Below are 15,228 nucleotides of genomic sequence, written 5' to 3' on the forward strand. Positions count from 1 at the left end.
TGTGTGCCTCACTAAAAGTGAAAAAAGGACACACACCTTCCCCAGCCTCCTGTGCTTTACTTTTGATGAGATTTGTAGATACTAATATCGCCCACACACTTACTGATGTAGACGATGGCAGATGAGGCATATTCCTTGAGGTCTGTGCCTTTTGGCTTACTTTTGAAGTTTGATCTTTGTAGGAAGTGTGGCAAATCTGCACACAACTCAACCTACCAATCCCGTGAGCCTCCGAATCCAACATATCTTTCTCCACAGCTTCCGCCAATTCCAGAGGGATCCTACCACCAAACATACAATTACCTCCCCCCCCAACCCCACTTTCTGTAGGGATCACTCCCTCCATCATTCCTGTCCATTTGAGCCTCCCCACTAATCTCCCTCCCTCCAAGCTGCCTAAATGCTACATCTGCCCGTTCACCTCCTCCCTCACCTCCATTCAGGACCCCAAATCCTTCCAAGTGAGGCAACACTTCACCTGCAAATCTGCTGGGGTCTGTCTATTGTGTCCGGTGCTCCCGAAGCAGCCTTGTCTTCATCGGCGAGACCCAACGTAAATTGGGGGACCGCTTTGTCGAGCACCTCCGCTCCACCCACCAAAAGTGAACTTCCAGTGGCCAAGCATTTCGATTCCAATTCTCATTCCTGTTCTGACATGTTGGTCCATGGCCTCGTCTTGCGCCATGATGAATAAGGACATCCCCAGGTTGGAGGAGCAGCACCTTATATTCTGTCTAGGTAGCCTCCAACCTGACGACATGAATATCGAATTCTTATTCCGGTAAAAAGAAATTCCCTCCCCTCCCCTCTTCTTCTATTCCCTACTCTTACGTCTTTTCGCCTGCCTGTTAGCTTCCCCTGGATCTCCTCCTCCTTCCCTTTCTCCTATAGTCCACCCTCCTCTCCTATTAGATGCCTTATCTCCAGCCCTTGACCTTTCCCACCGGCCTAGCTTAACCTTTCACCTTCTAGCTATCCTCTTCTCCCCACCCCCCCACCCCACCTTTTTATTCTGGTGTCTTACCCCTTCCTTTCCAGTCCAGAAGAAGGATCTCTGCTCAAAACATCGACTGTTTATTCATTTCCATAGATGCTGCCTGACCTGCTGAGTTCCTCCAGCATTTTGTGTGTGTTGCTTTGGATTTTCAGCATCTGCAGAATTTCTTGTATTTATAAGTTCTTTCAATACTAAGTTTATTGTCAAAATGAGGGTGATCAATGAACGAATATGCCATCATTTCCGAAATTGTAACAGAAAATGTTGCAAATATTAAGGAAGTTAAAGAAGATTTTGCTTTTGCAGACATTTGTTCTATTCAATTTTTGAAGGTTAAAAAAAGGGATTCGTTTTTATTTAAGCACATCTTACAAACTGGCTAATGTTGCTCTGCACGAGTCTGCCTCCTGGTGGGAGTTAGAAAATATTGCAAAGGAATTTGGGGCTGAACGAGTATGTGGAAAAAATAAAGGCCATGAAATTGTGCACTTTTGCGTTGTAAAACTCTTTTTTTGTTATCTTTACTGTTTTTTTACATTGATTCTGAGTAGAAGCTCGTTGCATTACGGCACAATTGTCTCCCTTATGAAGTTATATAGTTAAATGAATCAGAATCAGGTTTATTATGACCGGCGTGTGTCGTGCAATTTGTGAATTTAGCAGTAGCAGTACAATATATGGTAACGTAGAAAGAGAAAAAAATAAATAGGCAATTAAATAAATCAATTACAGTAAGTATATCTATGTATATTGGATAGATTAAAATAGTGCAAAAACAAATAATACATATTTTTTTAAAAGTGAGGTAGTGTTCATGGGATCAATGTCCATTTAGGAATCGGATGGCAGAGGGGAAGAAGTTATTCCTGAGGGATCTTCAGCAGGTGTAAAACAAAATACATTGAAAATTATATCTAAGGTGTTGTGTTCCATAGATGCCTTATTCTTTAGACGTATTTAAATATTAAAATAATTATTATAAATTCATCTTTGAGGTAAACGATACAAAAATCTTAACAAATTGCACTTCAATGACGGTTCCGAAAGTCGTTTGAAGTTATCAGTGCCATGGTAATCGGATTCGCATGCAAACTCTTCAACTGATGCAGAGATGTGGAATTACATCAAAGCTTCTTTCTAGTACAAAGGTTCTTTTAAAAACTGCAAAACCTCTAAAGAGAATTGCAACTTTGTTTTGCCGGCGGGGGGAGGGGGGATTGTTGCTCGCCGCCGGGGGGACTTAGGGGTTCTCACGTTTAATTTTTGTTCATCCTTTGGGGCACCTCTCTGTTTTCATGAATGTTTGTGAATGAAAAGCATTTCAGGATGCATATTGTATACGTTTCCCTGACATTAAATTGAACCTTTGAAGTGTGGGCTTTTCCAATTATAACGGCATCTGAAAACTTTTTTAAACATATATTTTACTCTATATTTAAAATATTATATTTTAAACTAAGTAATATAATGAAAACGTCGATGGTGAAGATGGTTTATTTGAAGTTTGAAGGGGGGAAGAAAAGAAGTAGGCGCCTCCCCGGCGGGGAATTGAACCCCGGTCTCCCGCGTGACAGGCGGGGATACTAACCACTATACTACCGAGGACTCGGCATGGCTGTGGGTCCTCAGCAGGCCTTATCAGGTTGTACACGTCAGCTCTCGGTTTCCATGGTTATTCCAATTTAATTAACCACTATAGAGGTTAAATCACCACAGAATCGACATCATTTCATTACGAGCAACACACACAGAATTCCTGTTGTTTAATTTCATTACGATGTGTTTTTTTATTATTTCATTTATTTAAATTGAAACGCATTTGCAGTCACTTACAAAAGATTATTTTTATTCCATTACACTCCCTAACTGGTGAAATTTAAAAATTACTTTCCCATATCATTAGACGTAGGACCAGAATTAGGCCAGTAGGCTGCTGCACCATTCAATCATGCCTGATCCTTTTTCCCCTCCTCAGCCCCACTCCCTGGCCTTTTCCCTGTAACCTTTGATACCATAGCCAAGCAAGAACCTATCTAGCTCTTCCTTAAATACACCCAACGACCTGGCCTCCACTGCTGCCTGTGGTAACAAACCCCACAAATTCACCACCCTCTGGCTAAAGAAATTTCGCCGCATCTCTGTTTTAAATAAATGCCCCTCTATCCTCAGGCTCTGCCATCTTGTCCTAGACTCCCCCACCATGGGAAACATCCTTTCCACATCTACTCTGTCGAGGCTTTTCAACGTTCAAAAGGTTTCAATGAGATCCCCCCTCATCCTTCTAAATTCCAGTGAGAACAGAACCGGAGCTATCAAATGGTCCTCGTACGATAACCCTTTCATTCCCGGAATCATCCTGTGAACCTCCCCTGAACTCTTTCCGATGCCAGCACATCTATTCTTAGATGAGGAGCCCAAAACTGTTCGCCTCACCAATGCCTATGAATGCTAACATGGTATTTGCCTTCCTCACCATCGACTCAACCTGCAAGTTAACCTTTAGGGTGTTCTGCACAAGGACTCCCAAGCCCCTTTGCATCTCAGGTTTCTGGATTTTCTCCCCGTTTAGTAAATAGTCTGCACGTTTATTTGTACTACCAAAGTACATGACCATGCATTTTCCAACGTTTTATTTCATTTGCCACTCTCTTGCCCATTCTCCTAATCTGTCTAAGACCTTCTGCATCCTACCTGTTTCCACAACACTACCTGCCCTTCCACCAATCTTCATATCATCTGCAAACTTGGCAATAAATCCATCTATTCCATCATCTAAATCATTGATATACAGCATAAAAAGAAGCAGTTCCAACACTGACCCTTGTGGAACACCACTAGTCACTGGCAGCCAACCAGAAAAGGATCCTTTTATTCCCACTCACTGCCTCCTACCAATCAGCCAATGCTCTAACCATGCCTGTAACTTTCCTGTAATACCAGGGGTTCTTAATTTGGTAAGCAGCCTCATGTGTGGCAGCTTCTGAAAGTCCAAATATACAACGTCCACTGCATCCCCTTTACCTATCCTACTTGTAATCTCCTGAAAGAATTTCAAACAGGTTTGTCAAGCAAGACTTTCCCTTAAGGAAACCATGCTGACTTTGTCCTATCTTGTCCTGTATTGCCAGGTAATCCATAACTTCATCCTTAACAATTGACTCCAACATCTTCTCAATCACTGAGATCAGACTAACTGGTCTATAATTTACTTTCTGCTTCCTTCCTCCTTTCTAAAATAGTGGAGTGACATTTGCAATTTTCCAGCCCTCTGGCACCACTCAGCGGAACGACCACTCTCAGAGCACCAAATTTGTTGGTGTTCACCTGGTGGAGAATCTCACCTGGTCGCTCAACACCAGCTCCATAGCAAAGAAAGCCCAGCAGTGTGTCTACTTTCTGCGTACAGAGGTTGTATTGAGAGCATCCTGAGCAGCTGCATCACTGCCTGGTTTGGGAATTGCACTGTCTCGGATCGCAAGACCCTGCAGCGGATAGTGAGGTCAGCTGAGAAGATCATCGGGGTATCTCTTCCCACCATTACAGACATTTACACCACACACTGCACCCGCAAAGCTAACAGTATTGTGAAGGACCCCACGCACCCCTCACACAAACTCTTCTCCCTCCTGCCATCTGGCAAAAGGTACCGAAGCATTCGGGCTCTCACGACCAGACTATGTAACAGTTTCTTCCCCCAAGCCATCAGACTCCTCAATACTCAGAGTCTAGACTGATAACTACATCATTTATTATCATATTATAACTTGTTCTCTACTATTCCTATTGTCTTGTTTATTAATTATTGTACCTGCACTGTTTTGTGTACTTTATGTAGTCCTGTGCAGGTCTGTAGTCCAGTGCAGTTTTTATGTTGTTTTACATAGTCCAGTGTAGGATAAAGGGGAAGCCTTTTAGGACCAAGATTAGGAAAAACTTCTTCACACAGAGAGTGGTGAATCTGTGGAATTCTCTGCCACAGGAAACAGTTGAGGCCAGTTCATTGGCTATATTTAAGAGGGAGTTAGATATGGCCCTTGTGGCTACGGGGATCAGGGGGTATGGAGGGAAGGCTGGTGCAGGGTTCTGAGTTGGATGATCAGCCATGATCATAATAAATGGCGGTGCAGGCTCGAAGGGCCGAATGGCCTACTCCTGCACCTATTTTCTATGTTTCTATGTTTCTATGTAGCCTTGTGCTGTCTCACATGGTCTAGTGTAGTTTTGTGTTGTTTCATGTAGCACCAGGATCCTGGAGGAACGTTGTTTCGTTTTTACTGTGTCCTGTACCAGCAGCTTATGGTCGAAATGACAATAAACTTGACTTGACTTGACCATGCCGAAGTCCAATGATTTTTGAAAGGTCATTACTAATGCCTCCTCAATCTCTACAATGACCTCTTTCAGAACCCTAGGATGCAGTTCATCTGGCCTAGGTGACTTATGTACCTTTAGGTCTTTCAGCTTTTTAAGCACCTTTTCCCTTGTAATAGTAACTGCACTCTCTTCTCTTCCCTCACACCCTTCAACATCTGACACATTGCTAGTGTCTTCCACAGTGAAGACTGATGCAAAATACTCATTATCTCCTTGTCCCCCACTATTATTTCTTGGGAACCATTTTTTAGTGGTCCTATATCCACTCTCATCTCTCTATTTTTTACATACTTGGAAAGGCTTTTACTGTCCACTTCGATATTGTGTGCTAGCTTGTTTTCATATTTCATCTTTTCCCTCCTAAAGATTCTTCTGGATGCTCTCTGTAGGTTTTTAAAAGCTTCCCAAATCTCTTTCTTCCTGTTAATTTTTGCTTTGTTGTACGCCCTCTGTTTTGCTTTTACAATTGCTTTGACTTCCCTTGTCAGCCATGGTTGTACTATTTTGCCATTGAGTATTTCTTTGTTTTTGGAATATGTCTATCCTGCACCTTCCTCATTTTTCCAAGAAACTCTGCCATTGCTGCTCTGCTGTCATCCCTGCCAACATTTCCTTCCAATTTACTTTGGCCAACTCCTCTCTCATATCACTGTAATTACCTTTATTCCACTGAAATACTGCTATATCAGACTTTACTTTCTCCCTATCAAGTTTCAAGTTGAACTCAATTATATTGTGATCATTGTCTCCTAAGGATTCTTTTACCTTCAGCTGCCTAATCACTCCTGGTTCATTACATAACACCCAATCCAGTATAGCTGATCCCCAAGTAGGCTCAATGACAAACTGCTCTAGGCATTCAATTCTCTTGACATCCATTACCAACCTGATTTTCCCAATTGACCTACATGTTAAAATCTTCCATGACTACCATAACATTGCCCTTTTGACTTGCCTTTTCTATTGCCCATTGTAATCTATGGTCCACATGCCACTTACTGTTGGAAGACCTGTATATAACTGCTGTCAGGATCCTTTCACCCTTGCAGTTTCTTAACTCAATCCACAAGGATTCAACATTGTCTGATCCTATGTCACATCTTTCTACTGATTTGATGCCATTCTTTACCAGCAGAGCCAGGCCACCTCCTTGCCTATCTTCCTAACCCTCTGATTATAACGTGTAACCTTGGACATTCAGCTCCCAACTACAACCATCCTTCAGCCATGATTCAGTGTTGGCCACAACATCATACCTGACAATCTGTAATAAATCACCCATCTTATTTCTTATACTCTGTGCATTGAGATATAACACTTTGAGTACTGTATTTGCTAACCCTTCTTGATTCTGCATCCCTAATGCACTGATACTCACCCTGCTGGCTGCAATTTTGTCCTATCATCTGCCTACCTTTCCTGACAGTCTGACTACATGCTATCTTTGCTTTTTTACCATCCATCCTATCCTGAGTCCCTTTTCTCCGGTTCCCACTCCCCTACCAATTTAGTTTAAACCCTCCCCAACAGCTCTCACAAACCTGCCCATGCGTTTAGGTGTAACCCATCACATTTGTACATGTCATACCTCCCCCAGAAGAGATCCCAATGATCCAAGAATCTGAAGCCCTGCCCCCTGTACCAGCTTCACAGCCACACATTTATCTGCTTGATCATCCTGTTTCTACACTCACTGGCACATGGCACAGGTAGCAATCCAGAAATTTACTACCTGGGAAGCCCTACTTCTCAGTTTTCTGCCTAGCTCTCTAAATTCTCTCTTCAGGACGTCCCATGAACATATAGTTTTAACCAAAAAAAATCAAACTTAAAAGTACACCTGTTGCTATATTCCACATTATTTTGGTGATGTTGGTAGAGGGATAAATATTAGTATCAAGACATCGGGTAGAACTCCCTGAAACTTAAAATGTGTCTGCTTTTGAACTCTTCTCAACTCTAACCAAAGGTCATTGAACTGAAACGTAAGACCACAAGAGATCAAGTTCAAGTTTATTGTCATCTGACTGTACATATACACAACCTAAGGAAACAAAGTCCCTCCTGACCATGGTACCCACAATACATATATCAAGCAAAATATGATCACAAATAAGTTAATAAAATATAATTCAAAATGCATGGGAAGTGTGCAGCACAGGTAAACAGTAAGCAGCTCGCAGTCCTAGTGACGAGATCTCGGTGGTAGTAGGGTATTCATTAGTCTCACAGCCTGTGGGAAGAAGCTGTTATCCATCCTGGCAGTCCTAGTCCTGATGCTTCAATACCTCCTCCCTGATGATAGTGGGTCAAAGAGATTGTCGGTTGAGTGACAGGGATCCTCAACAATGCTTTGGGCCCTTTGTCTACAATGCTCCCGGTAAATGTCACAAAATGGTGGGGTGTTGGGGGTAGTGAGACTTCAGTGATCCTCTCGGTGGTTTCTACTGTCCTCGGTAGGTTCTTCTGGTCCGATGCCTTGCAGCTTCTGTTCCACACAGTGATGCAGCCAGACAGGATGCTCTCAATAGTGTTCCTGTAGAAAGAAGAATTAGGCTATTTGGCCCATCGAGGTTGCTTCCCCATTCTGGCATGGCTGATTTACTATCCTGCTCAACCCAATTCTCCTGCTTTGATACCCTCTACTAATCAAGAACCTATCAACCTCTACCTTAAATATATCCAATGACTTGGCCTCCTCAGCCGTCCATGGCATTGAATTCCACAGATTCACCACCTGGCTAAAGAAAATACTCTTCATCTCTGTCCTAAAGAGATGTCCTCATAGTCTGAGGCTGTGCTCTCTGGTCCTAGACTGACGTTGAGTGCAAGGTTGTTGTTTTGACACCACTTACCGACCTATCTCACTCCTGTACGACTCCTCATCACTATATGAAACTCTGCCAACAACGGTCGTGTCATCAGCAAATTTATAGTTGGCAATTGAGCTGTGCCTGGCCACATGGTCGTGGGTGTAGAGAGAGTCAAGCAGTGAGCTAGACGCGCATCGTTAAAGTGAGCCCGTGCTGATTGTCAGCGAAGAGCAGATGTTATTTCCTCTCTGCACTGACTGTGGTCTCCTGATGAGGAAGTCAAGGATCCAGTTGCAGAGAGAGGTACAGGCAGTCAAGCTTTGGAGTGTGTTGATGAGTACTGAGGGTATGATTGTGTTGACCGCTCTGCTGTAGTCAATAAACAGCAGCCTGACGTAGGTATTGCTATTGTCCAGGTAATCCAAGGCTGAGTGGGGAGCCAGAGAGATTGCATCAGCTTAGGCCTATTGTGGCGACAGAGGGGCCGGGTCCTTGCTTAGGCAGGAGTTGCTTCTGGCTGCTCTGGATAATGTAAGCTTCTTGCTGTTATGGTCAAGAAGCAGGAGTTAGGGGGCAAGCGTTCAGCACATCGATACAGTTCTGACCTTCAGTAGGATCCTGGCTGATTTAATGTTCCTTGTCCTCTTTCCCGCAGACCCTCTCTAAGGGAGATTAAAAATCTCCTTGTCGTGGTCCTAACTGCAATCGAGGCACAACAAACATTCTGACAATTGCACCTTGGTACGGAGGCACCAATGCAGAAGATCGCAAGAGGCAGCCGTTCCCTCACGGACACAGTCAAGGACATCTTGAAGAGGTAGTACCTCGAGAAGCAGTATCCATCATTAAGGACCTTCATCATCTGGGACTTGCCCTGTTCTCATCAGTACCATCAGGGAGGGGGTACAGGAACCTGAAGGCCCACACTCAATGAGTCAGAAACAGCTTCTTCCCCCTGAGCCATCAGATTTCCGAATGGTCCATGAAGCCGCGAACGTTACCCCTTCATGCCTTACATTGTACTGTTGCCACAAAACAACAGATTTCATGACGTACATCTGTGATAATAAACCTGATTTTTGATTCTGACAATCTGCTGGAGGAACTCCAGCTGGTCAAGTGGCATTTGTGGAGAGACAGGAATTCTTGACACCACAGGCAAAAGCCCTCCCCACCATTGAGCACATTTACATGGAGCACTGCCACAAGGAAGCAGCTTCCATCATCAAGGACCCCTATTATCCAGGCGATACTCTGGAGGTAGAGATGCCTTACGTCTCAAGCCACCAGGCTCAGGAACAGTTACTCTTGGTGGTGAAATTGGCAAAGCTGTTAAGTGATGATGCTTCCTCTCAGAGGGATATTTAGAATCAGAATCAGGTTTATTATCACCAGCATGCGTCGTTAAATTTGTTAACCCATCAGCAGCAGTTCAATGCAATACATAATATAGAAAGAAAAAAAAATTAATAAGTAAATCAATAACCGTATAATAATTACAGCACGGAAACAGGCCATCTCGGCCCTTCTAGTCCATGCCAAACTCTTACTCTCACCTAGTCTCACCAACCTGCACTCAGCCCATAACCCTCCATTCCTTTCCTGTCCATATATCTATCCAATTTAACTTTAAACGACATCATCGAACCTGCCTCAACCACTTCTGCTGGAAGCTTGTTCCACACAGCTACCACTCTCTGAGTAAAGGAGTTCCCCCTCATGTTACCCCTAAACTTTTGTCCTTTAACTCTCAACTCAGGTCCTCTTGTTTGAATCTCCCCCACTCTCAATGGAAAAAGCCTATCCACGTCAACTCTATCAATCCCCCTCATAATTTTAAACACCTCTATCAAGTCCCCCCTCAACCTTCTGCATTCCAAAGAATAAAGACCCAACTTGTTCAACCTTTCTCTGTATCTTAGGAGATGAAACCCAGGTAACATTTTAGTAAACCTCCTCTGTACTCCCTCAATTTTATTGACACCTTTCCTATAATTCTGTCACCAGAACTGTATACAATACTCCAAATTTGGCCTTACCAATGCCCTATACAATTTCAACATTACATCCCAACTCCTATACTAATATACGTATATTAAATAGATCAAAAATAGTGCAGAACAGAAATAATGTATAAAAAAAGTGACATAGTGTTCATGAGTTCAATGTCCATTTAGGAATTGGATGGCAGAGGGGAGGAAGCTGTTCCTGAATCGCTGAGTGTGTGCCTTCAGGCTTCTGTACCTCCTTCCTGATGGTAACAGTGAGAAGAGTGCTTGTCTTGGGTGATAGGGGTCTTTAATAATAGAAATCACCTTTCTGAAGCACCGGTCCTTGAAGATGTCTTGGATACTATGGCGGTTAGTACCTAAGATGGAGCTGACTAGATTTAAAACTTTCTGTAGCTTCTTTCAGTCAGGGTTAGAATCAGGGGTTCACAACAATGGCTTGCCTAGTGAGGACACAGGTTTCTTCATCCAGGAGTTGGTGAACATTTAGAATTCTCTGTCCAAGAGGTCTGCAGAGTCAGAAAGTGCTGGAAGCACTTAACAGGCAGACAGCACTGGTGGAAGAAACCGAAACAAAGTGAAACTCTCAGATCAAAAATGTTATGACAATGTTTGACGCAGTTACCCCTGTTTCTCTTTCTGCAGATGCTGCCTGACCTGCTGTGTATTCTCTGTTCAATTACAGGTATTCAGCAGCTGCAGCTTTATTGATTTTCTCAGCTGTGGCGAGCCAGTTGCTGATCACATTTAGGACAGAGATAGATAGATACAAAATAAATCAAGAGATGTGGGTTGATGCAGGAAAATATTCCTGAGATAAGAAATCAGTCAGGAACGTGGAAGTTAGCACAGTGAATGGTGTGGCCATTTCTTGCTTACGTTTCTTATGAATATTAAAATAGATCTGGCTGCATCATGACAAAGTAAAAATGTTTCAAGGAGACACAAAAATCTGCAGAACCTCCCACAAAAGGAAACAAATTTCATGTTGTATGTGAGTGATGATAAACCTAATTCTGATCCGAGTCTCTGTTGTGGGCTGAGACTGGGAAGGGGGCAGGAAGAGGGGACTCATAGTTGGGGGAGAAAAGGGAATGGAGAGGGGAGGGAGCAGGAAGCAACACAGAGACTTCTGTGATGATCAATAAACCAATTGTTTGGAATCAAATGGCCTTGCCTATTGACTCCGGGCTGGGTGTGTCTGTACCTGCACCACCCCTTACCTCAGCACTCCTCTGCCATCTGTCCCACACCCCTCCAGTGGCACTCCACCCTCGCCATTCCCAACATCTTTTGCTCCCACCAAATTTACAAACTTGCACTCCACTCCATGTTGACAAATACAGTACTGTGCTTTGATAATAAATTTACTTTGAACTTTTGGCTTTGATCAGTCAGGACACTGAGTAAAAATGTTGGGATATTTTGCTGCAGTCATACAAGACATCAGTGAGGCTACACCTAAAATATTATGTACAGTTGTTACCCTGTTACAGGAAATGCGTCATTAAGCTGAACAAGATTAACAAGAATGCTACCAGAACTTGACGGTCTGAGTTTTAGGAAGAGGTTGGTAGGCTAGGACTCTACTCCTTGGAGTGTAGGAGACTGAGGGGTGAGTTTAAGGAATTGTATGAAGTCTTGAGGGGTATAGATGGGGTGGATGCAGTGTTGTGAAATCAAAAACAGGAGGGGATAGGATAGGTTTAGGGTGAGAGGGGAACTATTCAAAGGGGACCCAACGGGCAACTTGTTCACACAAAGTGGTGTGTCTATGGTAAAAGCTGCCAGAAGAAGTGGTTGAAGCAATACCAACAATTAAAGGACAGCTCAATAAATGCATGGATAGGAAAGGTTTAGGGATATGGGCCAAACTTCGCAAATGGAAACAACAGGAATTCTGCAGATGCTGGAAATTCAAGCAACACCCATCAAAGTTGCTGGTGAACGCAGCAGGCCAGGCAGCATCTCTAGGAAGAGGTGCAGTCGACGTTTCAGGCCGAGACCCTTCGTCAGGACAGATCAACTTTGATGTGTGTTGCTTCGCAAATGGAATTAGCTTAGATGGGAATCTTGGTCTGCATGGACAAGTTGGGTCGAAGGGTTGTTTCTGATAATTTTATGAGAAGCGGAGTTTTGCAGAACCTCGCATCACTGGGGATCACCGCTCAGGCATCCCGGGACTCGCGGCGCATGCGTACAGAGGGCTCGGGGGCGGGCTGAAAGCGGTGGCACATTAAACCTCTTCCCCCTATTCCACGCATACCGGCGGTGTTCACACCTTGGTTCCCCTCATCTCCAGTGGACGGACGGTTCCAGGGCCCGCGACTATATATCCCGGGAGGTAAAAAAATGCAAAAACCAAAGAAATAAAACTAACAAAGTTATATTTCCAGGGCCTGAGGGACTACAGAGGGATGCGGCTTCTGTCGGCAGAAGAATTGTTGGGAGGGGGACGGTGGGAAGCTATCTGAAATGTAAAGGTTTCCTTCTCCAGGGATGAGGCAGTAACTTGGGAGCATGCCTGCATTTCTCTTCGTCTTCCACAATCTCCCCTTCCTCCCTGACGTCTGACCCCTCTCCCTCCTGAGTGTCTGTGGAGGAGACACAAGAGAATCTCCCTGGAATCAGATTGATGCTCATGGGATCATACCTTGCACAGATTGGCTGCCACTCTCAGACATTTCAACATCTAGCCCCTCTCCAGAGGTAGTTTATTGTTTACAACGTGCTGAAGGGTCCTGTTCGAGGTTTTCATTGTGTGTGTGTGTGTGGGTGACATTGCAATGTAGGAGCCCATTCACCAGGATCTGTAGCTATTAAACTATACATTCAGTCCATCATTTTCTGCCCCATTAAGATGAATGTCCTGAATTCTCAGAAACTGTTTATCCATATCTTACTCTGTTCTCCATCCCAGGTTATGGATAGGCGAAAACCAGAGTCACAGTGGTGGCCCAGGATATAGCACGATGCTGCAGAGTGAATGGAGCTTGGACAACGCTCTACCCATCCCCCAACTCCCTCGTCCCTGGGCAAGCGCCGTTGTTGCTTCACTGGCCCTTCTGTGCTTTGGCGTCAGTTACGATGGAGACTTTGTCTTTGACGATTCAGAGGCTATAATCAACAATATGGTATGAGATTCAAATTTGAAAATCCTGGAACTTAAAACTAGTTGATATTGTACATCCATCACCTGCCAGTTTGTGCTCCTTCTCCCTCCCTACCCCACCTTGATTTGGGCTTCAGTCCTCTTCTGGACCTGATGAAGGGTCTCAGCCCGAAATGTCAGCTGCGTATTTCTCTCCATAGACGCTGCCTGACCTGCTGAGTTCCTGCAGCTTTATTTAGACATACAGTGCAGACAAGCCTTTCTAGCCTAACGAGCTGCTGTAACCCACCTATTTAACCCCAACCTAATCACAGGACAATTTATAGTTAACTTTTTTAACCGGTTCCTCTTTGTGCTGTGGGAGGAACCAGTGCACCCAGAAGAACCCAATGTGCACACGGGAAGAATGTACAAGCTTTCTTACAGAGGACGTGGGAATTGAACTCTGAACTACAATGCCCTGAGCTGCAATGGTGTCCCACTAACTGCTACACTATCGTGGCACCCATTTTTGTGTGTCTTGCTCAAGAAAAGGGGGAATCTTATGTAATGTGCCTAGGCAGGCAGTTGAAATGTCAGTGGGAGAGCATTGATCCTAACTTTGTGACTTTCAATACAGTTACAGGAAGAGCTAAGGATGGCTTGTAAATTCAGGTCCTAAATTGATTAATAAGGCGAGACCAGGCAGACATAGACCTGGAAGAATAAAGATCACCTTTCAAGTGGGCTACACGGTGGCATAGTGGTTAGCGCAGAGCTTTACAGTACAGGCGACTGGGGTTCAATCCCCACCAGTGTCTGTTTGCACTTTCTCCCCGTGGCTGTGTGGGTTTCCCCCAGCTGCTCCAGTTTCCACCCACAGTCCAAAGACCTACCGGTCGGTAGGTTAATAGGTCGTTGTAAATTGTCCTTTAATTAAACTAGGATTAAATTGGGGGTTTGCTGGGTGGGGTGGAAAAAAAGGGCTGGAAGGGCCTATTTTGCACTGTATCTCAACAAACAAATAAACAATTCCAAGGAACCCCAAATGTCAGGTGATTTTCTAAGGCTAGGTAAAGAAAGGAAGCCTATGGCAGTTAAAGGAGCTGGGAACAGGGGAGTATTGAGAGTGTGTGGGGCACTTAAAAATAAATTAGAAGGGCAAAAGGGGGCTAAAATGAGTCCAACTGCCTGATTTCATGATAACTGTGTGAAAAGGATATGTCGATCATTTAACTTCTGGCATTTTTTTTGTGTGTCAGGACCTTAGACCCGAAACATCACTTGGCAACCTTTGGGAGCATGACTTCTGGGGAACTAATCTTATTAGCAATACCAGTCACAAATCCTACCGACCACTTACAGTGCTTACGTTCAGGTAAGTCTGTGTGTTATTGTGAAAGGATTTGGTCCATTTTTAAAATCCAGCTCTACCTTATGCCTTCAATCTGTGATCTATCCTCCTCTGTTGGCAATACAAGCCTATTTTAGGAAGGCACAAGAGACTGCAGATGCTTAAAATCTGGAGCAACACACAGAGGCATTGGAGGTGAAGAAATTGATGAACTCTGCACGGGTGCAGGAAGCAGCACCAATGCAGCCGTCCGTGTAGTGGAGAAAGAGTTAGGGAGTAGTGCTGGGGGACGTTTGGAGCATGCATTGTCCCTGCAGCCAACGAGATGGCAGGCCTAACTGGGGCTCATGTTTGTGAAGGGCCAAGACGGAAGTTGTTGAGTGGGTACTGCCAGCAGAGGGGAATGGTGGTGGAGAGGAACTAGTTGGATCTGTTTTCCAGAAAGAAACAAAGTCCAGAGGACTTCCTGATGAGGGATAAAAGTGTAAATGAAGAAAATAACAAATCCACACCTCCAGTTTAGAATCTCAACCCGAGGACCAATTCTGTTCTTCTCCATAATTATCTTGAACTTATTGGAATTATAATCA

At 44.1% G+C, this 15,228-nt stretch overlaps 1 protein-coding gene and 1 non-coding gene across 5 annotated transcripts in view; one reads left to right on the plus strand and one right to left on the minus strand.

Moving 5' to 3' along the window:
• Positions 1-2,530: 2,530 nt before the first annotated feature.
• Positions 2,531-2,602, minus strand: trnad-guc (transfer RNA aspartic acid (anticodon GUC)). The gene has a single exon. It is a non-coding gene; the product is annotated as a tRNA-Asp (tRNA).
• A 9,852-nt stretch (positions 2,603-12,454) lies between these two features.
• Positions 12,455-15,228, plus strand: part of tmtc4 (transmembrane O-mannosyltransferase targeting cadherins 4) — a 36,826-nt gene continuing 34,052 nt past the window's right edge. For all 4 annotated transcript variants that reach the window (XM_063048377.1, XM_063048380.1, XM_063048378.1 and 1 more), the window contains exons 1-3: positions 12,455-12,537; positions 13,114-13,327; positions 14,547-14,662. In XM_063048377.1, coding sequence (XP_062904447.1) covers positions 13,166-13,327; positions 14,547-14,662 — 278 coding nt within the window. In that variant the 5' untranslated portion in view covers positions 12,455-12,537; positions 13,114-13,165. The remainder of the gene's footprint in view (positions 12,538-13,113; positions 13,328-14,546; positions 14,663-15,228) is intronic.

The sequence above is a fragment of the Mobula hypostoma genome, chromosome 5, assembly GCF_963921235.1.
Source record: "Mobula hypostoma chromosome 5, sMobHyp1.1, whole genome shotgun sequence".
In the NCBI taxonomy this organism is placed as follows: domain Eukaryota; kingdom Metazoa; phylum Chordata; class Chondrichthyes; order Myliobatiformes; family Myliobatidae; genus Mobula; species Mobula hypostoma.